This window comes from Larus michahellis, chromosome 3, assembly GCF_964199755.1.
Source record: "Larus michahellis chromosome 3, bLarMic1.1, whole genome shotgun sequence".
Classification (NCBI taxonomy): Eukaryota; Metazoa; Chordata; class Aves; order Charadriiformes; family Laridae; genus Larus; species Larus michahellis.
The window spans coordinates 86796110-86813719 of NC_133898.1; the positions used below are offsets into that span (position 1 = coordinate 86796110).

Consider the following 17610-nt stretch of genomic DNA (forward strand, 5'->3'; position numbering starts at 1 on the left):
CAGAGTTTAAGACTAATGTTAATTTAATAAAAAGCCCTCTCTGTACTGTTCTCACCCCCAATGAATCTTTTGCAGTTTGTTTTCAAGGTAGAATTGCTTTTTAAGACTGCTTTAGTGTCATTAGCCTCCTCATGCCATGTACAGCACTATATAGCCGCCTGTGTGTCTTAAAATGTAGTCAGATATTCCTTTGTACAAAACATTGTATAATATCTAGGTTATGTACAGTATCAAGTTAATATTGATGAAACAGCCCTGACTCTTAGACTACCTTTGGGTTTTGAATATTGCTCTCTTACTGGTTTGATCTCTTCTGGATTTGTACAGATGTGATCCAGAAGTAACTTCTTCAGAGTGGTTATGATTAATTTACTTGAACCTAACATGTTTCCTGTTAGTTAACTGAGGTGACCTAAGAGCTGTGGTCTGTAAGCTCTTCATTGCTGAAAGGAACTATTTCCTGGTTCACGTGCTTAAGGTTTTGACAGTGTTCAGACTCTTACCTGAAAGTACATTTATATTTCACTTAAAATGTGTTTTTTATACAGGTTCTTGAAAGTTTGTGGCTCTGAACTAGTCCGTCTCGAGCTGTCTTGTGGCCATTTCCTCAATGAAACGTGCTTGGAGGTCATTACTGAAATGTGTCCAAATCTGCAGGAATTAAATCTGTCATCATGTGATAAAATACCACCTCAGGCTTTCAACCACATAGCCAAAGTGGGCAGCCTAAAGCGTCTCATTCTCTACCGAACAAAAGTGGAGGTAGGAACAAACGATTTTAGCCTTTGTGATAAATACTTTCAATCTGGTAATGTTGTGGGTTTTTTCATTAATGAAGAAGTAAATTAAAATTTTGCATGTAAATTCAAAGGTAAATTCAGAAACTTCTATGACTTTTGAAACTACCTTTGGATTTTTTTATTTATTTTCAAAATAGCTTCTGGATTTAACAAAAAATAAATAAAAAGTCTGCATGTTTTAGCTTGCATGGAAGATTGGTGACTTTTCACTAGCTGTTCTAAGTAATGTAGTGAAATCACAAATGTGAAAGCTTTTCTTTTGTTTTGAAGTGTACTCCAGACGGACTGCATCTGGCAACGCAGTTGGGAAATGATACTGTTTAGTAACTTACTGTTAATTCTTAACATTCTGTCCTTTAGAATGACTTACTAATTACTAGATCCCTGCTGTCTTTATATATTAGCGTTTGAGTCGTGAAACACAAATTTTAAAAAATACTTTTCATCTGCAGTGTAAAAATTACTTCTTTATACCCTTACCCAACTGCCTGAATCAGGATGGTGATTGTTTGCTGCAACGTATTTCCTATCTGAGATGGAATGGTTTTACATGCTACAGTTGAGAAGACTGCTGTAGTTTACTACATTTTACAAATGTTGTATCCTAGTAAATTCACCAATTCGAATCAGAAGCAATTCCATCAGTTCTCACTATCTACATTACTCATGTATTGCAGCCTTACTGCTCTGTTTTACATGGAAGCTCTCATAGTTGTGCTTCTCTTGTTGCAAAAGCTACTACTTAGTAGAGCTCCAAAATGGGAGGGAAAACAACTCTGCAAGGTTTTTTTCTAGCTTTTAGTTCTAGGTTAAACATTTTAAGAAGAGTTTGCTTTTGTGTGTCATTTCTGCTTATGCTTTTGGCACACAGAAGTGAGGTTATGACACTGGATTGTGTGAGGTGTTAAGCCATAGTGTAATAGAAGAACTGAAGCTGGAACAGTAGGTTCTGTCTACTAGACGTCTAAAGGGCACCTGAAGTTGTAGTACCTTATCTCATTTATAAGCAGTTCACACCGAACACGCATGCTGCAAAGTTAGTTGCATCTTGTTGTGCTTGTTTTGGTAAATCACGTGTACATTTGTGTCCAAAGTCTAGCTAGCAGTCTGTAACAGTGATTTGGTACTACGACGTAGTTAGATTAAAGGGTAGGCTACCTGGAATGACCGGCATCGGCTGTGGGATACGCAGGCAGTCACCATGAAGCCAGTGCACCTTGGTAACTTCTTACTTTGTGGTAATTGCTCTCTGTACTGAAGCAATTATTATTCTCTTCAAACTAAGAAAGAAAACTGGTGAGCCCGGCTTTGAAGTGCCTATTGTATAGAGCTGAATCGGTGCCTTGGGTGTATTTCTTCTGTTTCTAGCTCGCTAATCTTTCTGTAAATCTTGGATATAAGTCTCCTTACCCCATTTTGACTCTGGGCTCTAATTCAGAAGACCTTTCAGATCCAAGAAAGATGATTGTATCAGAGGTAAAGATTGTATAAGGTTTTTTTTTTCTGTTCTTGATTGATCATAATCTTCTCAATTCTACTCAGGTAACTTCAGAAGTTTGAGACTTCATGCTTGTAATAGTGCAGCAGCTGAGGTATAGTCTGCAAATGATTGGTAACTGTCATTTCTCAGCTATCGCTTTGCTGAACAGAGCTTGAAATTAGATTGAATGTCGGTGGTAAAGATTTCCTGACTTTGAAGCCCTTAAATTGTGAAGATTCATTTCTGCCTTTCATGTGTATGGACATGCGTCTGCTTGTAGCTGACAAGATCATTCATTCATAATCAAGCTTACTTAAGGTCGTGCTTCTAATTTATACATAAGTATAAGCAAAAGGCACTGTTCCTAACAAACCACGGAAGAGAAATTTCTAGAAATTTAAATACATAAATTGGAGAGGATGCTTTTGTGTATTCCTTAACATGAAGCCACTTAACTGTATACATTGTGCATCACAGGTGGAAAAATAAAAGGGAAAGAATGAAGATGTAGTATAGGATTTGAATTAGAGGATTAGAGTTACAAAAGTCACAAATTCATAGAAATCACATTACCTTTCTTGCCTTTAGCTTCTGTTAATGCAAATCTTTGTTTTTCTGTACAAAACTGGCTGCCATTGTCTCTGCACTCTTCAGCTAGTTCGGAGATGTCAAGAGTAATTGATGTCTAGATACAAAAAAGATGGGATAGATAAATTCATCAAGCATGCTCTGAAGTGATTTAGACTTCTCAAATTTGTCAAAGAACTGTAATATTGTAGTGTTCTTGACTTTTGTGAAATTTCTGCTACTACTACTGCTTCTTCATTGTTGGAGCTTCGAAGGAGCAAACAAGGGAACAAAGCTAATGTTTATCAAGAGCTTGGCATTGTATTGTTGCCAAATGGGCCTGCTCTGAGAAAAGAATCTGAGGCCACGAATCCACTAAGGAAAACTGCTAACTGATAACAAGTATGCGATTATGAAGAGAAAGTAAATAAGAAGGGTAGAAGAACAGAGCTGATGTGTGTGTTATGGTCCTCTGTAAAAGTCCTGTCTTAAAATAAAAAAATAAATAAATAATAAAAAAACCCAAAAAAAACAAAAGAAAAATTAATTCATTTGGTTTAGCCCACTGTTTTTAGCTCACTGTTTTCCTGAGTGAATCAGTGTGTTGATTTTTTTTTTTCTTAAAAATAAACCAAATAACAAACAAAGCCCCAAGTCTCTTGATCTAAATTTTCTTCTTTGCACTATATTCTAGAATGGCAAAGGTACAAGTCCTACCATAATTATCAACGTGTTGTCATTTTTTGTGACAGAAGGACAACATCCCTGTTCATCCTGTGTTAACGGCCTTGATGTAAAAATGGGGCAGTATGTTTCTGATATTACTGGGGATTTTGAGGTAATTACCAAAACGTGAAGAGGGAATGAATATGCAGAGAGCAAGTAGGTAAAAAGTTGACCAAAATGAGTTTTCCGATGGGGTATCAGAATTTTCTTTGTGTGTGTCTTACTGCACTAGAGTTGAAGCACAGTAAAACTAGATCAAATGAGGAGGGGAACTACTTTTTATGCTTGTAGACACTCTGATGAATTTATTGTTATGGCTGATCAAGGTAAACACGAGTTATTTAAGTGAAGTGATCATATTTTAAAAAAGAACAACACTAAAGAGAACAAAAAAAGTAAAAAAGGACTTAATGCTCAACTTGACTTTTAAAGGAGGGCCTGTCTCTGCATGTTATTTGAGATACCAGTGAAAAAGGGGTCATTTTCCTACTCCACAGTTGTCAGCCTCTGTTGAAAATGCATATGTTGTGTTAGAGCACATCTGGGTAAATAGTACAGCCTGTTCTTTTGGGTGTGTGATTAAATAGCATAGGATATAGGATGAAGATTCTCCATTCCTTTTGTCAGTATGTTGATAAAGCTGTTTGTGTTTTTGCATGATACTTTACAAAGTACAGCATTAACATTTCAATAAAATAAATGGTATTTTGATTAAATGAAAGCAGGCTCCCAGGTACCTGCCCAGGTGTAGAATCTCCCTACTCTTTCCTTTTATTATGAAAGGAAAGTACTTTTTCCTTTTATTTCAAAAAAGAGAAAAAATGCATTTAAGGTTTAAAGTATTAGTTGTACTTTTCTGTTTATGTGATTATTATGATACTGATTGATGAGTTCTGAGGAAAACACTCTGCAGAAAATTGACTGCTGTTAATGATTTGTACCTGTTAGGTACAGAAGAACAGATTTTGAGGAAAACAGAAACTAAATAAAATTAACAACATGTTATGTAATCATCTGAGCAATTGTTATGGCAGTTTTTTTGTTATTTTAGCTGTTTTCTTTGAATAGGTTTTGCATTTAAAAATATTCCCATTGTCTATGTAATCAAAGCTCCAAAGTATATGTTTTTGGTGTAATGGACAATTCTGGTATTCTGCTACTTAGACACCAGAAGCACTGTGTTGCTGTTCTGGAAGATAGCTGTACCATCTGGAGGAGTTTATGGTCTTTGGTTCTAACCCTGCTGATTCTTAAGGCCAAATATAATGTTATTTCCTTGACGTATTGAGTGCCAGTTTCTGTGTACAAAATCAGTTTCAGACCTCTGAAGCGAAGCTTCCAACATCCTTGAATTATTCCAGCCTCTCTGTTACAAGGAGGACGGTCCAGTGACTTTCAGTAACTTGTTCCAGGCCAAACAAGAAAAATAAAATAAAGAAAAAAAATTGTCCTCATTGCTTTAAGTTCATTATTAAGGATTTAATTCTTAAAGGTTCTTCAATTCTGTATGTGCTTGGAATAATCTGTAACTTGCTTTGAGAAACTAATCCCAGCATTTTATAAATATAATTTCTGCTAGCTCAAGACCGCTATTATACTTGTTGGATTTTTTGTGCTGGTGGTTTTGGTGTTTGCTGATACATGACTCCTTAATGTTTATTCATTGAGAGTGTATTCACAGCATAATTTAAGCACTTGTGGCATTGATACATTTAAAGAATACAATGAACAATGAAGGTATTATTGTATACAGTAATTGGTAATGCACATCTTTATGGTTTGAGTATGAATATTATCTTGATTTAATGCTTATTATGAAGTATTCCATCCATATAAACAATGCAGCCAAAATTATATTTTAAAGAAACCAAAGCCACAATTACAGTAGAACTTGACAGTCTCCTTATTGCTGAGTGTAAATTTTAATGTAAGATAACGTATTTCATGTTGTGTGATATTTTGAATTCTTTATAATGTGTGAAGAAAAATTTTTTTTTTTAGTTTGTGTTACAATTATAATTAAAATACAAAATGAACTAAACAAATAAAAAGAAAAAAAGAGACCTGGGAGTCCTGGTGGACAACAGGATGACCATGAGCCAGCAATGTGCCCTTGTGGCCAAGAAGGCCAATGGCATCCTGGGGTGCATCGAGAAGAGCGTGGCCAGCAGGTGGAGGGAGGTCATCCTCCCCCTCTACTCTGCCATGGTGAGGCCGCACCTGGAGTACTGTGTCCAGTTCTGGGCTCCCCGGTTCAAGAAGGACAGGGAACTGCTGGAGAGGGTGCAGCAAAGGGCTACCAAGATGATTAGGGGACTGGAACACCTCTCTTATGGAGAAAGGCTGAGGGATTTGGGTCTCTTCAATCTGGAAAAAAAGACAAATGAGGGGGGCCCTTATCAACACTTATAAATACTTAAAGGCTGGGTGTCAGGAGGATGGGGCCAGGCTCTTTTCAGTGGTGCCTGGGGACAGGACAAGAGGTAATGGGCACAAACTTGAGCATAGGAAGTTCCACCTAAACATGAGGAGGAACCTCTTTCCTTTGAGGGTGGCAGAGCACTGGAACAGGCTGCCCAGAGAGGTGGTGGAGTCTCCATCTCTGGAGACATTCAAAACCCACCTGGACGTGTTCCTGTCCAGCCTGCTCTGGGTGACCCTGCTCTGGCAGGGGGCTTGGACTAGATGATCTCCAGAGGTCCCTTCCAACCCTATGATTCTATGAAATTACAATGGAGAAAGGATTTTGTTTTGCACACATTTTAAAGCAAGTGTTGTATTTATAAATTGTATCTCTGATGCCTTTGACCAAGAGCAAATTCGGAACTTTAGCAGCTGTAAGAGAGGACATTGGAAAGTTTAGATACCAAGAAGAGGCATAAGAATCTTTACACTAAAAGTAACAACTCTTATTTTCTTATTCCAAGAGCAGTGAAAGAGTTAATGCTGCCATAAAATCATGCTACAGTTTTCAGAAATAACCTGTTACGGGTTATGTTATACTCGTGAGAGCTATTGTCTGTGGTTTTCCATCTTGGACAAAACTTCATTGGCTTGGGTACAAACCTTTAGGATTAAGAGTTGCAAGCAAATAGTGGGGAAACAAGTGAAAGCCTCTAGCTAGAAAATAGGAGGTTGAGCTGGTGACTAACCATGCAATACAGAGCTTTGATGGTGCCTTCTGATCCCTTGTCAGGCTCATAGGCTGAATTTGGTCATTTGAGCCCATAATGTGAAGAGTGAGGGGCAAGAATGAAGGTGTAAAACAGATTTGCAGGCATAAGGGAGGGCATAATTTGACCAAATGAAGCAAAACCAAAATGCAGTAATTGAATTAACTACAGAGACTACTACTTTCATTTAATTAATTCAGTAATTGCTGTGTTGCTGTGTCCCGGTCCCTGCTGTGTCCCTGGCACTGTCAAGTAGCTGTAGAGAACAAAAAGGTGCCCCTCTATGTCCTGAATCCTAGCTTGCAAATTAACACTGTGACGATTTGTGAGGAGGCAAGTGTTTTGCCTTTTGCACTCAATAATAAGGTTCATTCCATTTTCATTTCCATATTCTCTCTTTGTTACCTTACCTGATGCTCATACAGTGTTCATATTGCATCTGTTTTTAAACCTGTTGTGGAGGCAAAAGTTTTATCACAGTTCTTCATCTCAAAAATGACTCAATAATCCAAGTACATTTGCGGGGGAGAGGGGGCTGATTTTTAACAAATATAGTCCAATTTTCACCCTTTTCATTATGTTTCTTTCCATTTTGTATCTTTCAAGGTGAAAGCTGACGGATGCTTGAGGGAGAGTAGGCTTCCTGTTCTAGCGTCAGTTTATACTGTAGAGGAAAATGGTTTTGCTGCCATATTTATTTTGAATCTATAAATGAAAATTTTCTGCATTCACATCTTTATCCAGAAGGCATCACTTAAATATTCTTGTGATTGTGGTAATAAGAGCAGGGCAGGGTTCCCCTTCGGCAAGCATTGGCTGAGAAGGTGTGAAAGGGGCTGGCTCCTGCATCTGTTGACAGCCTTTTTTCAGTCTGATTGGAGAGGCCAGCTGAGCTGGAGCCAGGTAAGCTGGGATAAATGTTCTCCAGAAGTCCCCTCTGACACTCAGCTCTTCTGTGACTTGGTGTTGATGCTGCTAATTGAGGACTTAACTCATGAGCTTTGTTCTCCTGATCTGTGACCAGGACAGTGCCCAGTTGTGAGGGGCAATGTTTCTGTATGCCACACTTCTCCCATCAGTAAAATTTACGTAATAGCAACTTTCTCATTTTGTAGCTGTGGTACGAGGATAAATATACAGGACACTTTGAGGTTCTTTGATATGTATATATATAGGGTACTCTACATAGAGGTGTGTTTAATGACTTGGAGTGCTGTCACTTGATAACGTGCTTTTCCAAGTTGCAGGAAGTTCTGTTAGTTACAAAGCTCAGCCTTTTTCCTCTGGAAAAATTGAGGAAAGGATGGCTAAAGAAAGCTTGCTTAAGAAGTGTAGGCATTTTTGTGAACTAAATGATTGCAGACTTCAGTGGTTATCTCTGTCTGGGGCTACAGGGGTATCTTGTTCTTCCTGAAGACCACAAAAACTGCCTTGTAAAGGATGAGGTGACCTCTTCTGTTTGCTTCATCATGAAATGGCACAAGTTAGCTCAGGGAACTGAAGGAATTAAGCATAAAACAGGTTTGGCCACCATTTAGTTCTAATTTGGCATATGATTCCCTGCCATTTTCAGCTTGTAGCATGAATAACTGAAAACTAACATACAGAAAAGTGAAAATAGATGAAAACAAAAGAAGATGAACAACTTGAATAGCTTTGTAGACCTCTAGATCCAGTTTAAGTTTCCAGAAACAGTATATTGTGTTTTTTGTGTGTTATTGAACGTTTGTGTACTATCCCATTCTGTCAAAAGTAAAATACAGAGGATATGTATTTATCCTTAGAATGCAAAATCTTGGAAGTAGTCTGAAAATGAGTGCTTTCTGGGAAGCCAACAGGTATCAAAACTTTTCCTGAAAACCAAAGCTAGCACTTTATCTAACATATCTAAAGTTCTTTTTGAATTCTTTTTTAACTGGTTAAACCAATGACTTTCATGTTTATAAGAACACACATCCTCATCTCTCCAAACCTCTCAAATTCCTTCATATCTATAACAAAGTTGTTTCAAAGTAGCATAGTACCAACAAGTACATAACTGTGAAATTATCTTGATGCCTTAAAATACTGGGGGGGGGGGAGAGACGAAAAAAAAAGACGACCAAAAGCGTATTTTACGGTTTCTTAGCTGCAGCAGATTTAGATAAGAGTTGTAATTCACCATTACCCTACCTTTTGTTTCTGCGTTATTAACATATTACTTTTTTCTTTCTATGAGAAGAATTGCTTTTTGAAACTATTGTAGGTTGATTGTAGGTTGGTGTATAGATGCCAAGGTATAATACCTTGAAATTCATGAAGTAGATTTTTTTTTTACCTTTAAATATGCAATATTGATTTGCCCTGTTGTACCTTTCAAAGTGAATGGTTTAATAGAAGTTTACAGAATTCTGGCTTTTCATTTCGTGTGTTTTTTAATTGCTGTATTAGAATAGCAGATGCCAAGTAATTTCTGATACAGTTCTTTCACAGACTGTGGCAAAAAAACCCACACCCAAAAAAAGTCAATTTTTGGTTTTCTTCTTGTGCTGTATAATGCCAAAAGGGAGGGGAAAAAAAAGTATTCTGAATTTACATTGATTTGGAATTAGTTTTGTCAGTCTTAACAAGATTAGCTTTTACATTTGCATGAAGTGTTTGTAATTACAAATATTTATAGCAATAGCAACACTCAGATTGAAATAAAATTGTCTGCTTTCATCTGGGGTTTTTCTTGGTTGGTTAGGTTTTTTACCACAGGTGGTGAAACTTTTTTGGTGCAGTACCTATGAAGTAGAACTTCAGTGGCTTAAGATAAAGACTGTGATAGATTATAATTGTAGATTTTCAAAAGGTTGATGGAAAACACCAGTAACAATGTTTCTGCAGTATTTTTGCTACCAGATGCCAAAATTGGAGGGAAGAACTTTCTCTCTGTTGCTGAGCTGTGTTATTGGGGAGGGAGGAGTGGTTGTTGGGGTTTTTTTGTTTTTTTTTTTAATCTTTCAAGAAGTCTTACTAGAACCTCCTTTTATCCAGTTTTACATAATGGAAATCAATTGCCATTCCAAAGCTACCTTAGTCACATATAGTAATAGCTGTAGTCTAAAAAAAATGAATCCAGTGATGTGCTGCCATCAGGATTCCTTATCTCCGCTTTATGCAGGAGCACATAGCAGTTGCTATTCACTAAGGTATTTCTGGAAGTCCGAAAGCTGAATTAACATTTAGTTAAATGTTTCAGTTATTTTCCCTGAAATTAGATATTTTGGCAAAAGTTGTAGATGTCAGACTGTAGTAAAAAGAGGAGAAGCTGATGTACGAAAGAGGATGGTTCAGGATGTTTCCTTTGGTTGGTGTTCTGAGGAGGAGCTCTCTCTCCAAAGCCTTGGCAGTAGACTACAGCAGCCTGGTTGTGTCTGAAAGGTTCACATTGAGAGATGTGGGGCTCAGCAGGAAAACTCCTCCTGCCAGCCGTTGGGTTAAGTGTGCCTGCCCCAAGGGGGGTGAATGGGCTTCAGGAAAGCTTGCTCTCCATGTGGTGGGGCCGTGCCCAGCTTCAGCAGCGCCCCACTGTCTGTTGCTTCTCTGGCCATTGCTTGAGCTCTCCTGCCAGTCATCTGGTATTTTGCTGGGCTAGCCATCATTGTTACTCCGTTTTCCCGTCCTTCACCTTTGATCGGTTTGTCTGAGTAATCTGAGGAGGATAGTGATAGTGATGGAGATGTGACTGCCCTGAAAGAGGCAGTGAGGGTGTTCTCTTTAGGTTTCTGTCAAGTGTTTGGTCTTGCAGATGAAACAGCTGAATTTGGTTGGTGATAAAGCAGTATTTCTTGTAAGAATTCAGAGTTGGTGCATGTACATCGGGACTTAATGCACACCATTGAAATACCCAGAGACCACATACAACGTGGATGATGTTTTAAAGCCAGCTTAAAAGCCATGACATCTCTCAGGAGATGGTCACATCATATGTGTGATCTGTCTGTATTAAACCAGCATGTATTAGGTCTCTGCACGTGTCCCCTCTGTTATGTTAATTCTTATGGTGGAAAAGTGCTTTGCTGCCCACGGAATCACTAACCGCTGCACTCTTTAGAAACACATCCTTGGTGAAAAGCAGGGTGCGGCTGTTTTTGAGTGGGACGGGTCTTACCAAAGAAGGTTTGAACTGTTGGTGTGAAATTGGGAAGGGAATAAACTTGTAGTCGCTCCTCTGCCCTTCCAAAAAGTTTGGCCTCAATTCCAGTAGTCAGGCCGCTTTGTAAAAACTTCCAGATACCCTTTAGATTCAGGTTACTTGATGACAATAAATAACCTGTGTGAGACCATTATCTCAATGGCAAGTGGTGAATACCACAGGTGTGACTTCTCTTCTTGATTTGCCAAGAGCTTGTTTGTAATGTTTGTGATAACTGTGCAGATCTTGTTTATTATTATTTTAAGGAAGGAGTTCTTAACCTGTTTGGCATGTTAACTTTCTAATTTCTATATCATCTTCACTTTGTAGCTACATCCAGAAAGATGTGATTCAGACTTCTTATGTCTTTTGTATGTGTGGTATGTCTCATTCATTCTCCCAACAGGAAAATTCTAGTAGGCCTTGCGTTACCTACAGCAAGAATTCCCAATGTAATTTCATACACAGTAATGTGTATGCAGGAATACTTGTGTGCAGGACAAGGCGGGTGTGCATAAGGAGGTTTTTATCTGTGGCAGTAGAAGTGGCACTAACCATGCGTGTGCTGAAGTTTGAGATGTTTTGGTCCAATCTGTTCCCACAGTTGTGAGATTGTATGGCTGAGTCAGCTGATCCCAACCTCCCTTACTGTAAATTTAAACCTTTTTGGAACAAAAGGGAAGCTCCTGCCCAGACCATGAGCAGAGGAACCTTTTCTGTGCAGTTTTGAGAGTATTTTGATTTCTCTCATGAGGGATTGGCTTCTGAGAGTATGGATGTGATTGACGGGCCGAGAGAGACATGGAAGATTTCATTGGCCTGACGTTAGCCTGTAATTCTCCAGTTCTTCTTTCCATCTGCTTCTCAGGTTCCAAGAATTTTAAGGAATTAATTCAAAAGTCATTGACTATGATTTTTATTAGGAAGACAGAATACTTAAGAGTACCCTGCAGAGTTACCTCCTCATTATCGCATTTACCCCTCCTCATTCAGGCACAGTTGAACTTTCTGTCTTGGATTTTCACTCATATAGTTAGTTGTTACTAAATGGAATAATATTATCAGGTGTACTGTCAGATAAATAAGCTCCCGAAACATAACTACAGAGTATCAAATATATACTGACTGATGTACTACAGTAATTGCTTAATTGCTGTATCAACTTTTAGCTAAGTGGGTTGAGAAATGTAAATTTGATTTGCATACAAACAGCATGCGATACCTATTGATCGGGTACTGGGTATTCAGGGTTCCACAATTCTTTACTAGCCATCTGATTGAATCTTTTGATGCATTTCCTGTTTGTGTTATGAAAAGGTGATTATTTGTGGAATAAGCTTGTCTAAATAATCTTATATAGTACAATTGGTTGATGTAGTCCTAAAGGCCCTGATTCTAACCTTAAAGCAAATATTTTTTTACAATATTTCAACATAGATCTGTACAGTAAGATGAAAATGCAACATGGAAACATGGGTAAATACTGTGGTAGAACCCGTTTTTAAGTATAACAGCCCCATAAATTTATATACAATGGCAACTCGCCACAAAGACTCTTCAAGATGCATTTTTTTTTTGATGGAGAGATAAGTAACTGAAATATGAAAAAGAAATTGTGGTCTCTAGGAATGTTGTTATATTAATTCTTTGATAGTATGGAAAAATGCAATATTCTCATTGTGGTGAGCTTGCAAATGTAGGCATGTTATCTGATATCTGCCTGCAACTGATGTGGTTGAACGTAAGTGGAGACAACAGGGTTTGCGGGGGGATAGGGCAGGGAGGGCGGGAGATGAGGTTGTCATTTGGAAATGATAAGAAAAAATAATACAACTTTGGTTGTCCTCTCATGTAATGCAATTGGGGAGGAGAGTAAAGGAGTTTTTTTTTCTACCCCTAATTTAAATTTTTAATGTTAAAACCCCAAAATTTAAGTCTTACATAATTCAATATTTTTTTTTTTTGACAAAGTGGTTAAGTGGTGAATTAGTAACTAATTAAAAACAGAGCAAGGGAAACTATATTTAAAGATGGGAGGAAGAAGTCTTTAATGGGACTTTAAGATTACTTTCTCTCACTATTCACTTCATTGAAAAATTAGAAGAAAAGTCTTGTAAAAGATTTATGCTCTCAAGTTGTTTCACTGAGAGGCTGGAAGAATTCCCAACTTATGTCAGACACAGCTCTTCTGAGAAGGAGAAAAAACAGCCCATTGTTTGTTCCCAGCATAAAAGGTAACAATTTTAGAAGTAGTTTTTAAGATTTCTCTGTAAAAAGAAAGTTTATAAGAAGGTGCAGGCTGTTTCTTCCCTATCCCAACCCTAAAACTTTTGAGTTTTTTCTGAAGCTCTTCCTTTAATCTTCCAGAGGCGCACTGTGGTGCACTTATTTTCATGCCTTTTATTATAGTGCAGCCATTATGTGGTAGACATATTATAGTGCATCATTTGCATTTTTTAAAACCTTTTGTATTTATTTATTTTTAATCTTTGACTATTTGACAATGAAACTGCAATGACTAAATGTTAAAATATTCAAAGTGCATCTTTTACAGGTGAGCCCCATCTGCCACAGACAGAAGGGTTTTCTGTTTGAGGAGATACTGAGCTCAGGCTCAATGTTGGATGCTTTCCTTATCATACTAACATCAGAAATTATTTGCACTTCCTACTAAATCGTGAATGCAAAAAGTCCTGAAAAAAGTCAAGCAAGATTCAGTCTTGCCAAGTGTATTGCTCTGGCACCAGTATTTGTTTTCTCCACTAATGGGATATACGTTCAAACCAGCAACACTCTTGCAACATGTCAGACTCTTGCAACTGAAGTCAAAACTGAAGTGTGATGTCTAAGGTCTTCGCAAAGACAGGCAGGGTTCAATTTAGTCCAATATCAGCTATTTGGTTGAAGTATACACAACGCATAAATGTCTTCCAGGCTGGCCTGTGTTGCAGAGTTGAGGACTTTCGTGTTTGGGCAGACCTTTCAGCTGTCTCATGAGGAGTAAGCTAGGATTTCAAGCAGTAATTTCATCTCTTCTCTTGTCCAAGGCAGGATCAATTCTGATGATGTCCTTTCTTACAGATGTTTGTCTGACCTGTTCATAAAGTCTTCAGAGACTCTTCAGGCAGGCTGCTTCCTTTTTTCTGAGGGTTAGGACTAACTGCCATGCCTTAAAATATTTCTGTAATCTGCTCTGTCAGGATGCGTTCAGCACCAATATCGTATCCTTCTGATCAGCTTGATGTCACGGTCTTCTCTCTTAAAGCAACTCCTGTATGGTCTTAGCTGTATGTTTTCCTCACCTGAAAACACCTTTCCTGGGACTGGAGGGGTAGGGTAGACCATTTTATTTGGCTCCTTTGGACTCTTCCTGTTGTCTGTGCCATCTGATAAAAACTGATTATTTTGGTAATTTTTTCAGACCACTGAAGCCATGCCATACATTACTCCATAAACAAGTAATTCTTACCTTCAGCTTGTTTCGAGGGTGTTTTGTTTTGTTACTGTTTGTTTTGGGGGTTTTTAATGATCCACTCTCTTCTCAATCTGTGTAAAGGGGAGCAGGTACAAAGCCAAAACTTACCTGTGAAACAGGGAAAACTCAAAAAATCTCCAACTGTACATGTCTTGGCTACTCGCCTTGAAAAGAGTATTACATGGGTAGTCTTTGATTTGACTGTCTCTGCTTGGCTGAGAAAGTGAAATTAGACTCTCTCCAAGTGAAATCTTGCTGATCCAGAATCCAGGTGGCCTCTTAGCTCCTCTTGCAAAGCACTTCAACGTCTGAAGTTTGGCCTGTGTTACAGCTTCAGGGTCGGGTGATTGCCTTGCTCTTCTCCTTTGCTTAAATAGGAGTGTTATCACTCATCTTGTATTGCAAGTCAGAGAAATGAATTGTACAGACAGATGGCTTGAAACAGACAGGTTATTACAATGATAGTCCTTCTATACGTAGTGCATATGGATTCTGTGAGCTGCCATTCTCTCCTGCTATTTTCATGTCCTTTGCCACCTGGATTCTCAATTGACTGAGGCACAACTAGGCAGGCACAAAGGGTTTTTCTTCTTTCTTGACATATGTAAACCCCACCTCAGTTACAGAATAACAGTCCCTGCTTCTGAAAGAAATCTGATTTGTTGTGTGTGGGCATGTACGCACACCAGAAGATGAATTAATATAGCTGCTATAATTAATGTTGAGTAAGTAGTTGTTTACTCTTGGGCTTGACTTGCATGATTTGTGATGGTACAACATGGTGTTCTACCATGCTCTCTTCTGTTATCCACATGCCTAGTGCTTTTTTTAAATTGTTTGGATTTTTCAAAAAAATTGTTTAAAATAATACTTCAGGTTTTACAGGTTGTGGGAGGACCTCTGAAAATGTGGACTCGGTACACATCAATACAGGAAGGACTGTCTTAAATTAGAGAGGAGCTAAAAAAGGTGCTCTGAGAGATGCATCAAATTCCTGTTCAAGTTAACAAAAATAGTTCAGTTATCGAATCAAGATAACTATGAATATTAGTCTTCCTACATGTTTCACCCCTCTCTGAAGAAGAGGAAGCATGGAATTGATCTCATATCCTACAAGCTGGCCAGAGTGCTGTTTATGTCGATTAAGGAAAGCTATTACTGCTTCCCATCCTTTCAGGCCAGTGTTTGAATTCCAGTCTGGAAGCCAATACTAAAAACCATAGGGGAATGCATCAGGTATTTGGCTTTTCTGTGGAGTCACCTGCATACGTGCAGAAACCCTGTTTAAAACTGTGCGTGCAGTCAGAGACCGATTTATTTAGCTCTGATATTTAAGGTTTGTAGAGAGGGGCTTGGGGATTTTGCTTTGAATTTGTGCACCTGAGTAGGTTCTAAAGCTCATAATTTCCCCTGAGTTAAATAGTAAAGACTATGTCTCATTCTCTTGGAGTTACTCATTTATTTAGCTTTAATGATCCAAATGAAGCATTTGCTTAGTAAGAACGTTACTTAAAATGTATTGGATATTTACACATTTGCTAGCTTTAAAGTGTTCTTAAGTGTTACATCTCTAATAATGACTTTTTAATGTTCTTGTGTTTAATTCCCTAGCTACCTTTTTCTTTAAAAATGAACAAAAGTGAAACAAGCAAGTGGTCAGTGGCTTTGTAGGACCTCTGCTTAGATATGTGCTATGCTGGACCTTGTTCTCACCAATAAGAAGGGGCTGATGGGGGTTCAAGGGCAGCCTTGGCTGAGGTGACCATGAAATGCTAGAGTTCAAGATCCTTAGGGCAACGAGGAGGGCACACGGCAAGCTCACTATCCTGGACTTCAGGAGAGTAGATTTTTGCCCTCTTCAGGGATCTGCTTGGTAGAATACTATGGGATAAAGCACTGGAGGGCAGAGGGGCCCAAAAACTGAAAGAGGGTAGATTTAGATTAGATATTAGGAAGAAATTTATTTACTGTGTGGGTGGTGAGACACTGGCACAGGTTGCCCAGGAAAGCTATGGATGCCCCGTCCCTGGAGGTGTTCAAGGCCAGGTTGGATGAGGCTTTGAGCAGCCTGGTCTAGTGGGAGTTGTCCCTGCCCATGGCAGGGGGTTGGAACCAGGTGATCTTTAAGGTCCCTTCCAACCCAAACCATTCTATGATCATTATAAGCGAGGAAGGCTTACTTATACCATCTACTTTTAGGCTGCCTTTGGGAAATCAAGTCTTAGAAGGCCAAGTTGGAAGCTGAGGCACCATATATGTCAAGTGTTGGGTGTTTCTAATTGCTTCTTGGAGACATCTAAATTAGATTTTTGAAATGGTCTCCGTGAGTACCCCATGCTATGTCCCTGTTCTGTGTGTGTCAGCCTTCCAGTGCAAGGGACCAGATATTTCTTGACGATGGTATGACAAAACATCATGTTCATGCCAAACTTGATTAGAATATAAAAAAAACTGAGGAAACTAAATGAAGCATGTTACCCTAAACTTTCTGAAAACAAGTAAATTTATATTTAATTATATATATATAAAAATTATACTACTCCTGTGTACAAATATTGTTGACTAATGTTCTTGTAGGAATTCCACTTATTAGCAGTAGATTATGTTGTCCCTTATATATTGCTTGAGGTTTTGTTCATTAGAAATTCTTGTATATCCTGCAGATATCCACAAACTTCTATTGTTAATACATTGTGAAACTTCTTCCTGGTTTCAAGCTCATACAGATTACAAAGTCCTAATGAAGTGGTGAATATTTTAAGTATGATGCACAGCTATTTGTGAGGTGAATCCCAGACTACATTCTTCTTTGCCCTGTGTGTATTTCCAACTACAGAACAAAATATGGCTACAGATATTGCAGAAGGGTCTTTTCAGTATCTTAGAAACACAAATAAAAACCCGTAAAGTTTCCCTTGTGTGGAACAGAGCTTTACAATTTTGTAAGATGCATCTGATGTTCCAGTCCAATTTCAGGCTGAGCAATGTGCATCACTTTCTGAAAAGAACGACCATGTTAAATGGCAGGAACATGACTGTAAAATACACATTATATCTGTTTCGATCTGTATGCGAGTAGTGACAGGTGCTCAATGGTTGTCAGCATCCTTGTCAACAGGGAGACTCCTTTGACATTAAAGTCACCAGCTCGGTCCTGATGCTGCGCGTCTCTATTGGCAGTTCCATCAGGCTGCAGCCGATCAGGGAATGTCAGAGCCTCCGCTGTTCTC

General features: G+C 38.4%; 1 protein-coding gene across 10 annotated transcripts in view; it reads left to right on the forward strand.

The window, feature by feature from the left end:
- FBXL4 (F-box and leucine rich repeat protein 4) overlaps nucleotides 1-17610 on the forward strand; it is a 67724-nt gene that overhangs the window by 34302 nt on the left and 15812 nt on the right. For all 10 annotated transcript variants that reach the window (XR_012586278.1, XR_012586277.1, XM_074581067.1 and 7 more), the window contains one exon: nucleotides 549-762. Coding sequence is in view for 8 of the 10 variants with exons in the window: in XM_074581067.1 (XP_074437168.1) it covers nucleotides 549-762 (214 nt within the window). In the remaining 2 variants the exon portion in view is untranslated. The remainder of the gene's footprint in view (nucleotides 1-548; nucleotides 763-17610) is intronic.